Here is a 15,619-nt window from a genome sequence, read left to right on the forward strand (position 1 = left end):
ATGGCTCCTTTCGAAGCACTATACGGACGCAAATGTCGCACGCCACTTTGCTGGTTTCAAGAAGGAGAAAACATATTGACGGGACCGGAGCTCGTGCAACAAACGACTGACAAGGTGAAATTAATTCAAGAGAGACTGAAGGCATCCAGAAGCAGGCAGAAGTCATACGCAGATAAGAGGAGACGACCCTTGGAGTTCAAAGCTGGAGATCACGTTTTTCTAAGGATTAATCCAACTACTGGAGTGGGCAGGGCGTTACGATCAAAGAAATTATCTCCCAAGTTCGTGGGGCCGTACCAGATCACAAGGAAGATTGGACCAGTTGCATACGAAATGGCTTTACCTCCTCAATTGTCCAACCTTCATCCGGTGTTCCACGTTTCTCAACTCCGGAAGTACGTAGCTGATCCCTCGCACATTTTGGAGCTGGAGGACGTTCGTCTTCGACAAGACCGAACACTAGAAATGAAGCCGATTCGCATTGAAGACGAACGCACTAAGTTATACAAAGGGAAGGACGTTCGTTTGGTGAAAGTGGAGTGGGACGACAAGACTGGCGATTCTACGTGGGAAGTTGAAGATGCCATGAAGGACTTATACCCTCATCTATTTCCTGGTAAGTCTTCCATTTTCGAGGACGAAAATTTTTTTTTAGTTAGGGGGATTGTCACGCCCCAATAATTACACTGATGAGTCACCACTGTGCTTCCATTAATGCACCGTGACACACACACCCTTCCATTAAAACGCACTCACGCTCACATTGCATGCATGCTGACAAGTGTCACTTTGGAACGTTCTAAATAGTTAGTGGGATCCAAGTGGCAGCACGCGAATGGACGTTCGTCCTACGTGGGAAGAGAAAATTAATTTCTCTGAAAAACTCTTCCCATTCCTCTGAACGCTTCATCTTCTTCCCCAAATTTCTGATCTCCTAAATTCTCCATCTTCTCTCTAAAACCTTTCTTCTTCTCTCTTCTGTAACTCATCATTCTGCACTCCGATCACGTTTCAGAGCCGTGAGGACGATCACTGCACCAAGAGCTCCAGATTGAACCGAACAACTTACAGTTCTGGTAAGTTTTCTTTGGACGCTCGTTTCTGGAAGTTCCTGCAAACCCTATCCCGTTGCATGCAATGGCGTGGACTAAGTCCTTCCATTTTTCTTTGATTAGTTTAGTTGGAAAGCGTAAGTGAAACGTTGAAAGAGTCTCGGTTAGACGAATCAAGATCCACTCAGTTTAGGACGTTCACTGCAATCCGGGTAAGGGAAGCTTATTAGATTTAATTCATGTGATCTCTGTACTGCATGTGCGTGTGTGAAGTTTGAAAATATGATTATGATTCTGAGATAATATATGAAAAAGTGATGCATGTATGTATTGAGAATTTTATGCTTGAGTATATGAATGAATCTGTAAAGTTGTATGTCGTATGATCTTGGTATTGGATGATTGGATATGATTTTTAATTCAACGCTTGAGAAGTATGAGATATGTTATGATATGATTAAATGAATGTAAGTATACTAGAAAATATGGTTACTGTATGTGTAATGTAAATATGAAAATCATATGAAAATGAACGTTCGTCATCGTACGGTCATATACCGTTCGGTTCCTTTTAAAAATGACTTAGAGTGAGATTCCTTCATACGGAAAAAGGTTGTGTCGTAGAGCGAGCGTCTTCCTTTGAAATGCTATTTGAGCGTTCGTCTTAAGTAGCGCTCGGTCTTACACTGAACGTTCGTTCTTAATAGCGCTCGACATTGAAATGAGCGTTCGTCCTAAGTGGCGCTCGGTCTCAGACCGAACGCTCGTCCATTTTCCGTAAATTATAATGAGCGAGGATAACGCTCGTCCTGAATTTCCATATGCGTTTGTCCTAAAATTTGAATAGCGTTCGTCCAATTTATTTAGTGACGTTCGTCCAATTATTCGGTGACATTCGTCCAAATTAATTATTAAACGTCTACTTTCGCGCTCGGTCAATTACTGGCGGTTCGTCCCCTAAATTAAATTGTGTTCGGTTTATTTTATTCAACCAACTGGTGAGGTATCTATCCATTGGATTCGTTCCAGAGTCATTAAACTTAAATGATTCTAAGTATTTTTCCGATTGTACTAGAGTTAGTTCATTTAACTAATTCAATAATTCTTTCTTGGTCTCGCCCTCGACGTTCGTCCTCATTATGAAGAAGAGTGAACGTTCGTCTTTTTATGAAAGTGGAACATAGAATGAAAATGTATTCAAGAAGATAAATTAAGATGTGCGACCACTATGAGAACTGAAATTGTGATTTTTGATTTTGAACGAGCGTTCCAGGGTGGAACGACTCTTGGTTGGAAATTGAGATTTGTGAAGTATGAATGTGGCAAGCTTAGCTGGCGGGTCATCCTGATATTTCGTGAGTGCTCGTTCTCAAGTAGAGAGGAGTATGTCATGCGTGGGAATGGTAGGAGGTCTTAGTCCATAACTGTAACTTGGACAGAACGGACTAACCTCAGGTGGCTGCTGACGAGTATTCCAGCTATCACACCTGGGTGCATGGACGTCGTAGCTACACAGAATTCATACAGTCCGGACGGTCGTCTAGTATCAGGATTTTTAAATGACATTTACGTATGAATTGAATGAATATGTTGTGAACTTACTTGCTGTATTTAGTATATATGAAATGTATGCATTGGCCTGAATTAAATTCTATAAGCTTACCCTGTGTTATTTATTGTGTTGTCGTTCGTACTTGAACCTCCGTCTTGTCTATGCAATGATCATTCGTGTGGATGTGAGCAGATGGTGAGGCGTTACTTGAAGAAGCGCTGGAAGAAGAAAATTTGGAGGAAGCCAACCTCGTCGAAGTTGAAGTGAAGGCCGAACAGTGAGCGTTCGATTCTAGTTAGTGTATTTAGAGTAGCGAGCGGCTGTGAGCGAGCGCTCTTTTGATTGTAAATAGTTGGACGTGCGGTCATTATTTTGTACACCGTTCGTCCTTGCCTTTTTGTAAACGCTCGTTAATTTATATATGAAAGGCCGTTCGGCCATTTGTTTAATCCGTTTCCTTTACTTTTAAAACTGTTTTGGATTATTGATACGTGTAATTATTCTAAGTATATAGTTGATGACTGTATAATTTTGGGATGTTACATTATTGGTATCAGAGCAGTTTTGTTCTCTTAAGAACGCTGTAGATTATGAGTGCATTGCGTTTTTGCTGTGTGCTTATTGTGTGTTTGATGAGTTATTGTTTTAACTCTTAGACATGACTAACGTTCGTTTTCTCTGGTCCAGAGAACAATGGCGCCTAGACTTCCTCCTCCCTCTCAACCCAACGAGCCTGATACGTCCAACAATTCTAGGTTGTTGGAGACAGTTATTGAACGCCTTCAACATCAGAATACTACTTTAATGGAACAGAATGCCACGTTGATGCAACAAAATCAGAACGCCATGCAGAGCCTGGATGCCGCTCGTGCCAGCTCTGAGACTACACAGCGGCAACTGATGGAAATTCTTGCTGCAACAAGAGGCGCGCCGGGGGCGTCCTCTTCTAATACTGCACCACATGCTGAGTGGAGTTTGGAAAGTTTCCTCCAACACCGTCCAGCCAAGTTCAGTGGGACGTGCCTTCCCGATGAGGCAGACCAATGGCTGCGTGACATGGAGAGAATTTACAACGCTAAGATGTGCCCAGACGAGAATCGCTTAGCCTTCACAGAATACCTACTAACGGGAGAAGCGAGCCACTAGTGGGCGAGCGTGAGGGCCTTATTAACGGACGCTCACAGTCCTATTACTTGGGAAGTTTTCAGGAGCAAATTCTATGAAGAATACTTTCCAGATAGCGTCCGTTTCGCCAAAGAGGTGGAGTTTCTACAGTTGACACAAGGAGGGATGACCGTTTCTGAATATACGAACAAGTTTAAGCACTTGGTTCGTTTTAATACCATGGCAACCAGTGCAGAATGGCAGTGTAGGAAATTTGAGAATGGTTTGAGGAGCGATCTAAAGGTGTTAATCTCTAGCTTGTGTATCCGTTCGTTTCCTGCAATGGTTGAAAGGGCAAAGGTATTGGAGAAGAACATGGCTGAAGCTGAGCAGCGTAAGAAGCAACAGACTTCCAGGGGACCGATATTAACAAGACCAAATACGACTCGGAATATTACTCCATATGCGCGTCCAGGACAGTCAAGTGGATCGCAAGCAGTGGTAGTCGCTGGACAGTCGGGACAATCAGGGGCAGTAAGATGTTTTCAATGTGGAGGACCCCATTTCAAGTCAGCTTGTCCTCAATTGGTGGGAGTAAAATATTGCACTCGTTGCAGAAGACATGGCCACTTGGAGAACGAATGCAATATGGGTGGACGTGTAGTGATGAGGCCACCCAACACTGGAAGAAATCAAACTAGAGGTGGTGGACGAGCCCAAGCTGTCGGACGTGTGTATGCGATCACTGGTGCAGAAGCAGCGAGCTCAGGTACGCTCGTCACTGGCATATGTTTGTTGTATGGAATGAATTGTGGTGTATTGTTTGACTCGGGGGCGACACACTCCTTCATCTCGAAGGCGTGCGTCGATAAGCTGGGAATAACTGAGAGTGAGATGCAGTTTGATTTGGTGGTGTCAACACCAGCAGCTGGAGAGGTTAGGACGTCTACCATGTGCGTTAGATGTCCTATTGAGGTAGAAGGGCGTAGATATAAGGTGAACCTGATATGTTTGCCTCTCAAAGACTTAGAAGTGATTCTGGGAATGGATTGGCTTAATACCAATCGCATTCTCATAGATTGTGGAGCTAAGGAGTTGATTTTTCCTGAGGAATATGAAGAAGAGTTAGGTGTGACGCTCAGTCAAGTTAAGGAAGACATTATGGAGGGCGCGAGTTGTTTCTTGATCATGACTCATGAAGATAGAGAGGTTGCGGATAAGAATTTTGGACGTTCGTCCAATAAGTACACTAGAGGACGAACGGTTGTGGACGAATTCCCGGACGTCTTTCCGGATGAAGTGCCTGGGTTGCCTCCCGTTCGTGAGGTCGAGTTTACCATTGACTTGGTGACAACCGCAGCTCCCATATCCGTTCAACCATACAGAATGGCGCCTGCCGAATTGGTTGAGCTTAAAAAGCAAATTGAAGAATTGATGGACAAAAGGTTCATCCGTCCAAGCGTGTCACCTTGTGGAGCGCCTGTGCTGTTAGTGAAGAAGAAGGATGGCAGCTCTCGGTTATGCATTGACTATCGTCAATTAAATAAGCTAACCATTAAGAATAAATACCCACTGCCTCGCATTGACGATCTACTGGACCAGTTGCATGGAGCGAGCGTTTTCTCTAAGATAGACTTGAGATCAGGCTATAACCAGATTCGGGTCAAGGAAGGAGACATCCAGAAGATAGCCTTCCGTTCACGTTATGGACATTACGAGTACGTGGTCATGCCGTTCGGTGTGACGAACGCTCCAGCAGTATTCATGGACTATATGAACCGCATCTTCAGGCCGTATTTGGACAAGTTCGTGGTGGTGTTTATTGATGATATTCTCATCTACTCCAAGAGTTGTGAAGAGCATGAGGAACACTTAAGGGTGGTACTTGGAGTGTTGAGAGAAAAGGAGCTGTACGCCAAGTTATCTAAATGTGAATTCTGGATGAAGGAAGTACAGTTCTTGGGTCACGTTGTATCCGCGGGTGGAATTTCAGTTGATCCGGCTAAGGTATGAGCGATCTTGAAGTGGGAGAGTCCGCGCTCGGTTACAGAAGTTAGAAGTTTTGCAGGGCTCGCGGGCTACTATAGGCGTTTTATAGAAGGATTTTCTAAGATAGTAGCACCGTTAACCCAGCTGACCAGGAAGGATCACCCATTCGCTTGGACCGATAGGTGTGAATCCAGTTTCCAAGAGTTGAAGCAGAAGCTGACGAGCGCTCCAGTATTAGTAATTCCGGACACTGCCAAACCTTTTGAAGTTTACTGTGACGCATCTCACCAAAGTTTGGGGTGCGTTCTTATGCAAGAGAAGAGGGCAGTGGCGTACGTGATAGTGGCATATTTTACTATGAATTCAGTATTGAATTAGAGAAAATATCAACTCTTTCTCATCCTTTTTACCTTGTAAATCCTAGTTTTCATTTAGTTTAAGAAGTGGTTTCATCTTAAGCTTTAATTAGATAAATTGATCACTAACCCCTTTATTTATACAAGTTAATTAGTTGGAAGAAGTCTCTGCATCAAATGAAGAGTGCTGGAACCAGAGAAAACAAGAAAACAGCAAAAACAGCAAAAATATGAAGAACCAGAATCTGGAAAAAGTTAGCTGGAGCGCCCTTTTTCCATGGGCGCTGGAGCGGGCTCTGCACCAGGACTGGAGCTAGCTGGAGCGCCCCCTACAAAAGGGCGCTGGAGCGCCCTTTTTCCTGTTTTCGCGCGCTGGAGCGCGGTCTCAAGCGCGCCTGCTGCTGATTTGGCAGATTGGGTTTATTTAACCCCAAATTAGAAGGGCTTTGACATCTTTGGCATCCCAGACACAAATTCTCTCAATTGGAGCGTCCAGAGGCGAGCCAGGAGCTGTGGGAACAGCCCTTCTTCATCCTTGGGTCCTCCTCCTTCTTCCATTTCCACCATTGTTGTAAGCTCAAGCTCTCCATTCATGGAGAGCTAGTTTCATTCTTGTTGGGGATTGATGTAACCACGGATCTCTTATGTAATTACAGTTGTTTTGAATGATTATATGCCTCTTTCATTGATTGTTAGTGTTTAATTCCTCTACTTAAAGCTTGTATGAGTAATTCAACCATATCATGATTTTAGGGTTTGCTTGATATTGGGAAATATTGGGTGAATCTAGAACTGGATTAAACACCTAAAGGAAATTGTATCTAGGGATAGAACTAGGACCTTTGGTTGTCTTGAATCTCAATTCTTAAAGCGGATGAACTTGTTAGGTTTTCCAAGGGATTGGAGTTTAAGAAGTAAGTCTAGGCTCTCTCTACCAAGGGATTGGGTTTGAGTAAATTAGAAGATTGACATTGGCTAATTAATGAAGAGGAAGTGATTTTCTATACATAAGAGTGAAGTAGGTGAAATCATCCCCCAACAATATCATTCCATAGCATTTCTAATCTTTCCATTTCAAAGTGTTTGCATAATCAAAGATCACTTTTACCCTTTATGTTTTATCTTTAATTTAATTGCATGAAAATCCCAAAAACATGGAATCATTCTTTAGTCTAAATTAGTTAGATATTATACGATTGTCTAGGACACGAGTCTCTTGGGAAACGATATCCGGTCTTACCGGTTTTATTACTTGAACGATTTGGTACACTTGCCAAAGTCTCAACAAGTTTTTGGCGCCGCTGCCGGGGACCCGTGTTAAACTAGACTTTTGTGTGATCTTTAACCGATTTAGACTTTATCTTTTGTGTATAACTTTCTGTTTATTGTATTTATCATTTATATATTTTTCTGAGCTAAATTGTGCTTCGAGCTTGGGTGATTCTAGTGTATGCAGGGAAACATCCGTACAAGGAGGACTGTGTCATCTGAACCACTCCTTGCGGATCCTGAGATTGAGAAAGCAGCTAGAAGGAACAATAGTGACACTAGGAAACGAAAAGCTCTAGCAACACAAGCTGCTCTTGAATCTTCATCTTCTTTCAACAATCAAGACATAGAGTCTTTTGATTCTTCTTCTGTGGACGGGATGGCTGGCGCAGGACCACCTCCAAGGAGAACCATGGGGGACTCAATAACCTACACAAGCCCGAGGAATTTCTCAAGCATTGTGAGGCCCACTATGAGTGACAAGCTGGCAGAAATGAAGCCTGCTCTACTCCAGCTCATCAGTTCAAAACAATTTTCTGGCCTGGACAATGAAGACCCTCATGCACATTTGGTCACCTTTTATGAGTTGTGTGGCACTATGGGTGTACAAGGGGAGGATGAAGAAGCATTGTACATGAGACTCTTCCCATTCTCACTGAATGGCAAAGCAAAGGCTTGGCTTCAGTCACAGCCTAATCAAAGTCTTACGAGCTGGGAGGATGTAGAATACAAATTTCTAGCACGCTTCTTTCCACCATCAAAGAGCACAGAGGTGAAGGCTGCCATTGCTACCTTCGTACAAGGTGTAGATGAACCACTTTGTGAAACCTGGGAAAGATTTAAATCCTTACTGAGAAAGTGTCCCAGCCATGGATTCAGTCTAGAAATGCAAGTGCAAACTTTCTGTAATGGTTTGCAACCTCATACTAAGATGATACTAGACGCATCTTTTGGTGGTTCAGTACTATTTAAAACTGCTGATGAAGCCATTGCGGTGATTGAAAATATGGCTTCCACTGACATGCGGAGCCAACATGGGAGAAATCCAGCACAGAGGAGAGGAGTGTATGAACTGAGTGCCCAGGATGCTTTACTTGCACAAAATAAAATTCTGGCCCAACAGATGGAACTCCTAACTCAACATATGGCCAAACTACCTCAGCAGTTGCAAGCAATGCAAGCTCAACCTCAACCACATCATCAAGTAATGAGATGTGATTTCTGTGGAGATAACCACCCCAACGGCCATTGTCAAAGTCCTAGTACATCCCAACCTGAAGAAGTCAATTATATGGGAAATCAAGGACGGCAACACTTCTTCAACAATCATTTCCCTAATCCTTCCAAGCAAGGGTGGAGACAATATCAAGAAGCTTCTAGCAGTAAAAATCCGTATCAACCTGCTCAGCATTATCAACCTCAAAATGATCGGACTTCAAAGCTAGAAGATACTTTGCAAATGTTTATGCAGCAGTCCATCCAAAACCAGAAAAACACTGATGCATCCATAAAGAACCTGGAAGTGCAAGTTGGTCAATTGGCTAAGCAATTAGCAAACCAACAGGGTGGACATTTTACTGCAAATACTCAAGCCAACCCGAAGGAGGAGTGTAATGTAATATTCACAAGAAGTGCGAAAGAGGTTGGAAGAAAAGAAGAAGAAGAAGAAAAGCCAGAAAAAGAATATCAGAAAGAAAATGAAGAAGAAGAAGACATGGTTGGAAGAGAAGAAGAGAATAAAAAGAAAGAAAAAGAGAAAAATCAAAAAGAGAAAGAAATAGTGAAACACCCCCCTTACCCAAAAATCCCATCTACTAAAGGGAAGGAGAAACAGTTGGCTCGGTTCAAGCAAATATTCGATCAACTTGAGATCACCATGCCATTGACCGAAGCACTGCAACAAATTCCTGCTTATGCGAAATACATGAAGCAAATCCTCAGCAAGAAGAAATATTTAGATGAGGAAACAATTGAAGTACAGGGAAATTGTAGTGCCATCATGCAGAAGACTCTTCCTCCAAAATTTAAAGATCCAGGGAGTTTCACCATTCCATGCACTATTGGAAACCATGAGATAGGTAGAGCTCTCGTTGACTTGGGGGCTAGTATCAATCTGATACCCCTATCTATGCTTAAGAAGATTGGTGGTCTTGAAGTCAAGCCTACGAGAATGATGCTGCAGCTGGCGGATAGATCCATCAAGTATCCGTATGGTGTCGTGGAAGATGTGGTGGTCAAAATAGATAAACTCCAATTCCCGGTGGATTTTGTAGTTATGGACATAGAAGAAGATGTCGAGATACCACTCATACTTGGAAGACCTTTCATGAAGACAGCTAAGGTTGTCATTCATGTAGAAGAAGGAACAGTGAAATTGAAAAACCAAGATGAGGAAGTAACTTTCAACGTCTTTGGAGTTGAGCAGCAAAATCATGAAAAAGAGACTAGTATTGAAGCCACTGATGAAATTTTATCAATTACTAGTCTAACAGAGCAAGCTGCCAAGTTGGTCAAGAGGAGCTTCAGCTGTTTATCCCCAAGAGTAAAGGGTGAGGAAGAAGAAAAAGAAGAAGAACTAGTCCACCAAAATTCTGTGATAGAAAGCGATGAGCCCAAACCTGGAAAACCAGTGAGATTCAAGAATAGGTTATGGGTCATCAAGAACATAAAGATAAATGGAGTGCTTGAGATAGAGGCTCCATATTCTAGGAGAGTCAAGTTGGTGACTAGGAAATTGCTGAGAGGATGTTGGTGTCATGACAAGAAGAAGCATTCCAACATCAAAAATCAAACTTGAGCTTAATGGTGTCAAGCTAATGACGTTAAACAAGCGCTTACTGGGAGGCAACCCAGCTTTCTAACCCTTTCTCTATGTGTGATTTTGTTATTTGAGTGTGTTTTTATTGTTCGAATTTGCTTTAGAATGTTTTGTTTTGATTTGGTTATTTTGGAGCATGTTAATTTCAATCGTAGTTTTTGTGTTGTTAATGGTTAACTTGTGTATTGTTGAGTTTTATTGTGTATTGTTGTGTTTTAGAATTGTTCAATCTGTTTTTATGTGTTCTAGTGTGATTGTGTATGTTCTGAATGGTTATGTTGAGTTTAGGTATGTTTAAAGTGTAAAATTTGAAGTCTTGAGTTGTAGAATTAGAAAGCTTTGGAAGTGTGCACCTAAATTGGCATTCTTGCACTTAATTTCAATCCTTATGGATTTGATCAAGTTTGTATAGTGAAAACATGTTAATCTGGGCTGAATTGAGCATCAAGAAGTGCCAAATTCCAAAAATCGTAGGTGTAGTTGTGAAATTCTGCAAATCTGCAATCTGGTATGGTGCTCCAGCGCCCTCTGCTCAGGGGCGCTCCAGCGCGCTCAGCACAAATCCAGTTTTCTGGCATTCTGACCCATAGCTAGCTCCAGCGCCCTCTGCTTAGGGGCGCTCCAGCTAACTTTTTCCAACCAGACCAGATTTTTCAGCAACTCTATTTTTCTCTTCTGCTTCAAATTTTTCATGCTCCAGGCTGTGTTTCGTGATTTTTCTTGCATATTTAGTATGCGTTTGACCTTGTGAACTCATGATCATGTGATCTAATGATTGTTTGTTACAAATACATACATTGTGAGCTCACATTTGCAAACTTTATTTTCAATCTTTTGTGCAGAAATGACTTCTTCATCCAACTCCAAGAGAATAAAAACAAACGCCGCCACAAAGTAGAGATGTCAACAGAGGAATATGCGACCCAAGTAGCATGGCTTGGGGACCAACCCAATTTATTGGGGGAGGTGGTGCAGAAAATGAAGGAGTCTGACAATGAGCTACAAATCATGAGTCACAGGACCTTTTATTTTGCTTTCTTTTACTTTGGTTGCTAGTTAGCTTTTGTTTTTCAATTTTAGTTAAGTTGTTTTAGTTATCTGGCTTGTTAGACTTATGCTGATTCATAATGCTTATGGTTTGATATGAAATGATGCTTGAGATGGGTCAATTTAGTTCAAATTGTATTGCTTCCTTCATGAAAAAGTCTGAGAATGCTGTATGCTTAACTGAGATCATTATTCATGGCAGTTGCTTGATGTTATTGTGGAACCTCGAGTTGACCTTGTGAGATGTTGTGCCTTAGAATTTTCTTGTGAATGCTATCATATTTGATCACAATTGACTTTGCCTGAGTTTCTCTGATTTGAACCATTTGCTTGTTAGTTGCACATGATCAAGGCCATCTTGCTCTCCTACTTCTTCCACATATTGCCAAAAGAAACCAATTCAAAACCTTTCGACCTTGATTGATAAATGACTCTTTTTGAACCTTAAAGCCCAAATGAAATTTCCCTATTTTCCTTACCTTGAGCTAAATAGAGAAATCATATGTACTGCAGGAGAATGATTTAAGTTTGGGGGAGTTGTTATGAAAGGATGAATTGAGAAAAATTTGAAAGTTACAAAAGTAACAAAAAGGAAGAAAGAAGAAGATAAAGAAAAAGAACTGAATGAAAGAAAGTTGGGTGTAAGTTCGACATTGGTGGTAATCTAAGTGAAGCAAAAGAAAACTTTTATTCATGATTGTAATTGGTTGATCTCTTAGCTCAAGGTGCTTTGTTATCCAGAAAAACCATGTTCCTTCTTAGCCCAGCCACAATTCAAGCCAATGAAAGTCCTTGTGATGTTGACTTACTTGTGCATGTGTTTAATTTGGTTGAAACAAATGGCAAAGTTGATTTGTGTGACAATTTGATAGTAGAGTGATAGACACACATCCTTATACACCAGTGCATTAGAGTGAAATACTATCTTAAGTGAGGATTGGTTCTACATAATTCAGTAAAGCATCCTGCCATGACTGTTGATCTCTTATAAACTATGGCATTTGATTGATTGATTGTGTTGTGAGCATCATAGTGGAAAACTAACATGATACACATTTCTAGTTATTTCAAGTTAAGCAATGTATTATGAATCCAGATGTTATCTTTGAAAAATATGTTTTGTTTGACAGTCAGATACCTTTTGCTTGAGGACAAGCAAGGTTCTAAGTTTGGGGGAGTTGATAGTGGCATATTTTACTATGAATTCAGTATTGAATTAGAGAAAATATCAACTCTTTCTCATCCTTTTTACCTTGTAAATCCTAGTTTTCATTTAGTTTAAGAAGTGGTTTCATCTTAAGCTTTAATTAGATAAATTGATCACTAACCCCTTTATTTATACAAGTTAATTAGTTGGAAGAAGTCTCTGCATCAAATGAAGAGTGCTGGAACCAGAGAAAACAAGAAAACAGCAAAAACAGCAAAAATATGAAGAACCAGAATCTGGAAAAAGTTAGCTGGAGCGCCCTTTTTCCATGGGCGCTGGAGCGGGCTCTGCACCAGGACTGGAGCTAGCTGGAGCGCCCCCTACAAAAGGGCGCTGGAGCGCCCTTTTTCCTGTTTTCGCGCGCTGGAGCGCGGTCTCAAGCGCGCCTGCTGCTGATTTGGCAGATTGGGTTTATTTAACCCCAAATTAGAAGGGCTTTGACATCTTTGGCATCCCAGACACAAATTCTCTCAATTGGAGCGTCCAGAGGCGAGATAGGAGCTGTGGGAACAGCCCTTCTTCATCCTTGGGTCCTCCTCCTTCTTCCATTTCCACCATTGTTGTAAGCTCAAGCTCTCCATTCATGGAGAGCTAGTTTCATTCTTGTTGGGGATTGATGTAACCACGGATCTCTTATGTAATTACAGTTGTTTTGAATGATTATATGCCTCTTTCATTGATTGTTAGTGTTTAATTCCTCTACTTAAAGCTTGTATGAGTAATTCAACCATATCATGATTTTAGGGTTTGCTTGATATTGGGAAATATTGGGTGAATCTAGAACTGGATTAAACACCTAAAGGAAATTGTATCTAGGGATAGAACTAGGACCTTTGGTTGTCTTGAATCTCAATTCTTAAAGCGGATGAACTTGTTAGGTTTTCCAAGGGATTGGAGTTTAAGAAGTAAGTCTAGGCTCTCTCTACCAAGGGATTGGGTTTGAGTAAATTAGAAGATTGACATTGGCTAATTAATGAAGAGGAAGTGATTTTCTATACATAAGAGTGAAGTAGGTGAAATCATCCCCCAACAATATCATTCCATAGCATTTCTAATCTTTCCATTTCAAAGTGTTTGCATAATCAAAGATCACTTTTACCCTTTATGTTTTATCTTTAATTTAATTGCATGAAAATCCCAAAAACATGGAATCATTCTTTAGTCTAAATTAGTTAGATATTATACGATTGTCTAGGACGCGAGTCTCTTGGGAAACGATATCCGGTCTTACCGGTTTTATTACTTGAACGATTTGGTACACTTGCCAAAGTCTCAACAGTACGCCTCACGGCAGTTGAAAATACATGAGAAGAATTACCCCATGCACGACCTAGAGCTGGCAGCGGTCGTTTTTGCTTTGAAAATTTGGAGACATCATCTGTACGGAGCGACCTTTCAGGTTTTCAGTGATCACAAGAGCCTCAAGTACCTCTTTGATCAAAAGGAGTTGAATATGAGGCAGCGGAGGTGGCTTGAATTCCTAAAAGATTATGAGTTCGAGTTGCTTTATCACCCTTGTAAAGCGAACGTTGTGGCGGATGCTCTAAGTAGGAAGGCGGTTCATGTCTCGGTGATGATGGTTAAAGAGTTAAGTTTGGTGGAGAGTGATGAGTCAATATTTTACTTACTACACTTAGCTTATTGTGCTAGAATTAGTCGGGGAATTGTGCTTAATTGTCCAGTATTTTCCCATTTTTCTTAATTGTGCTTAATTCGATCGGAAATTCTTATTTTAATTAATTTGAATTATCTGAGATGATATTTTGCATTATAAATTGAAGGGAAAATTCTGAAGATATTTTAGGACATTTAGAAGAAATTTCATTTGCATACTGTGTTATTTACTCGAACCTGTGTTGCATTAATTAATTTGTGTGAAACTTGAGATGAAATATTTTTCTTTGAATTTTTAGGAGCCAAGCTTGCAACACACATACACATCACACGGCCATTGCTTGGAATTTTATTTGAGAAGTAAATCAATTGGTCACGTAAGAAGAACTCCAAAATGAAAGTGCTGAATTAGCATTGTGAAGGGAAGTCCACGGCCCCATGCATGCCACCTAAGGAGTAAGGCATCTTTCACACATTAGCTCATGGTTACATGTCTTATGCCTATGGAAAAGTCATTTTAGAAAACCATTCCGCAATTACACATAATTGGGATCAAAAGGGACCACCACTTTGAAAACTTACGTGAAAGAGAAAATGGTGTGCATAGTTGAAAGCTATAAAGAATTTCATTCTACTAGTGTGCTTGTGACGTGTTGGGTCCAGCAGCAAAGCACATGGGCATAGGACAAAACCACTTTGAAAGCTTACATCCAAGGACCTCCAAAATTCTTTGCTTTTGATTGTTAATTAATGAAAACAACTTGCAGCAAATTCACTCACAGTTTTCTCCATTCATCATATTATATGAATTAATAAGAAGGGGCCACCACGGTTGAAGCAAATTTCCAGTGAAAGCAGAAGAGTGTCTCGGCACAAGTGAAGAAGAGGACAAGTTGAGGTGGAAATTTGAGGGCCCCCTCATGCTTTGGCACGTTAGCAAGAAATTGGAAAGCTTACTACAATAACATTGGACAACAGCTGGTTTCTCAACACAGTAAGCTTACGTCCAAGAGCAGCTGATCACGGCTTGGATGAAGAAGCACACCATATTGAAGCATTTGTCTTGGAATGAAGAAGGAGAGCATGGCTCTCGGTCATGGTCCGTATGGATAATAGCAAGGCTGCACATGGTCCAGCAACCAACGTCCAAGCAAGGAGAATTGTTTGGAGATTTTAGGTCCAGCAGTGAAGCTTATCCAGCTCTTCATCACGGTTCTGCACATTTCACGTCCAGCTGGAGCAAGCTAGGGAGAAAATGGAGCAGCTGCAACCTGCTGGAACACTTTAACCAAGGAAGCCTCACGGTCCCATTTGGAAGTGCACGTCCAGCAAATTAAAGGGCTGATTGGTTTTAATTGAAGGAAGTGAAGCTGCACGTGACCAAGCTCAAGAGGATAAGCATGGAGACTAGAGTTGGAGCAGCCACCAATGTTCGCAAGCACTTGGAAGAATGAAGAAGAAGAGGCATGGAAGTCCACGGTGGCTGCTGGAAGTAAACTGGAAGAATGGAAAAGCTACGGCAGCTTGGAGCTGGAGCAACTATGGTAGAAGCAGTGTGCACGGGAGCAGCGGTTGCATGTCAAGCAATGAATGTCCAACTTCATATTAATT

The 15,619-nt window shown here is 41.4% G+C and overlaps 2 protein-coding genes across 2 annotated transcripts; both read left to right on the forward strand.

Moving 5' to 3' along the window:
* LOC128197843 (uncharacterized) lies at nucleotides 1–3,253 on the forward strand. Its single transcript, XM_052880667.1, has 2 exons — nucleotides 1–616; nucleotides 3,162–3,253. Exons 1-2 carry the CDS (start codon nucleotides 1–3, stop codon nucleotides 3,251–3,253), a joined length of 708 nt encoding a protein of 235 aa, XP_052736627.1.
* A 641-nt stretch (nucleotides 3,254–3,894) lies between these two features.
* LOC108336492 (uncharacterized) lies at nucleotides 3,895–5,721 on the forward strand. The gene is made up of 2 exons (XM_052880668.1): nucleotides 3,895–4,717; nucleotides 4,787–5,721. Exons 1-2 carry the CDS (start codon nucleotides 3,895–3,897, stop codon nucleotides 5,719–5,721), a joined length of 1,758 nt encoding a protein of 585 aa, XP_052736628.1.
* The last annotated feature ends 9,898 nt before the right edge of the window (nucleotides 5,722–15,619 follow it).

Source organism: Vigna angularis, chromosome 7 (genome assembly GCF_016808095.1).
Source record: "Vigna angularis cultivar LongXiaoDou No.4 chromosome 7, ASM1680809v1, whole genome shotgun sequence".
Lineage (NCBI taxonomy): Eukaryota > Viridiplantae > Streptophyta > Magnoliopsida > Fabales > Fabaceae > Vigna > Vigna angularis.

Excerpts from the sequence above, each read along its gene's own strand:
- LOC128197843 (XM_052880667.1), top strand. The coding sequence starts at position 1 with ATGGCTCCTTTCGAAGCACTATACGGACGCAAATGTCGCACGCCACTT. Across the intron at positions 617-3,161 it reads ATACCCTCATCTATTTCCTG|AGCAGTTTTGTTCTCTTAAG; the intron begins GTAAGTCTTCCA and ends TATTGGTATCAG.
- LOC108336492 (XM_052880668.1), top strand. The coding sequence starts at position 3,895 with ATGACCGTTTCTGAATATACGAACAAGTTTAAGCACTTGGTTCGTTTT. Across the intron at positions 4,718-4,786 it reads ATATAAGGTGAACCTGATAT|ATTGTGGAGCTAAGGAGTTG; the intron begins GTTTGCCTCTCA and ends GCATTCTCATAG.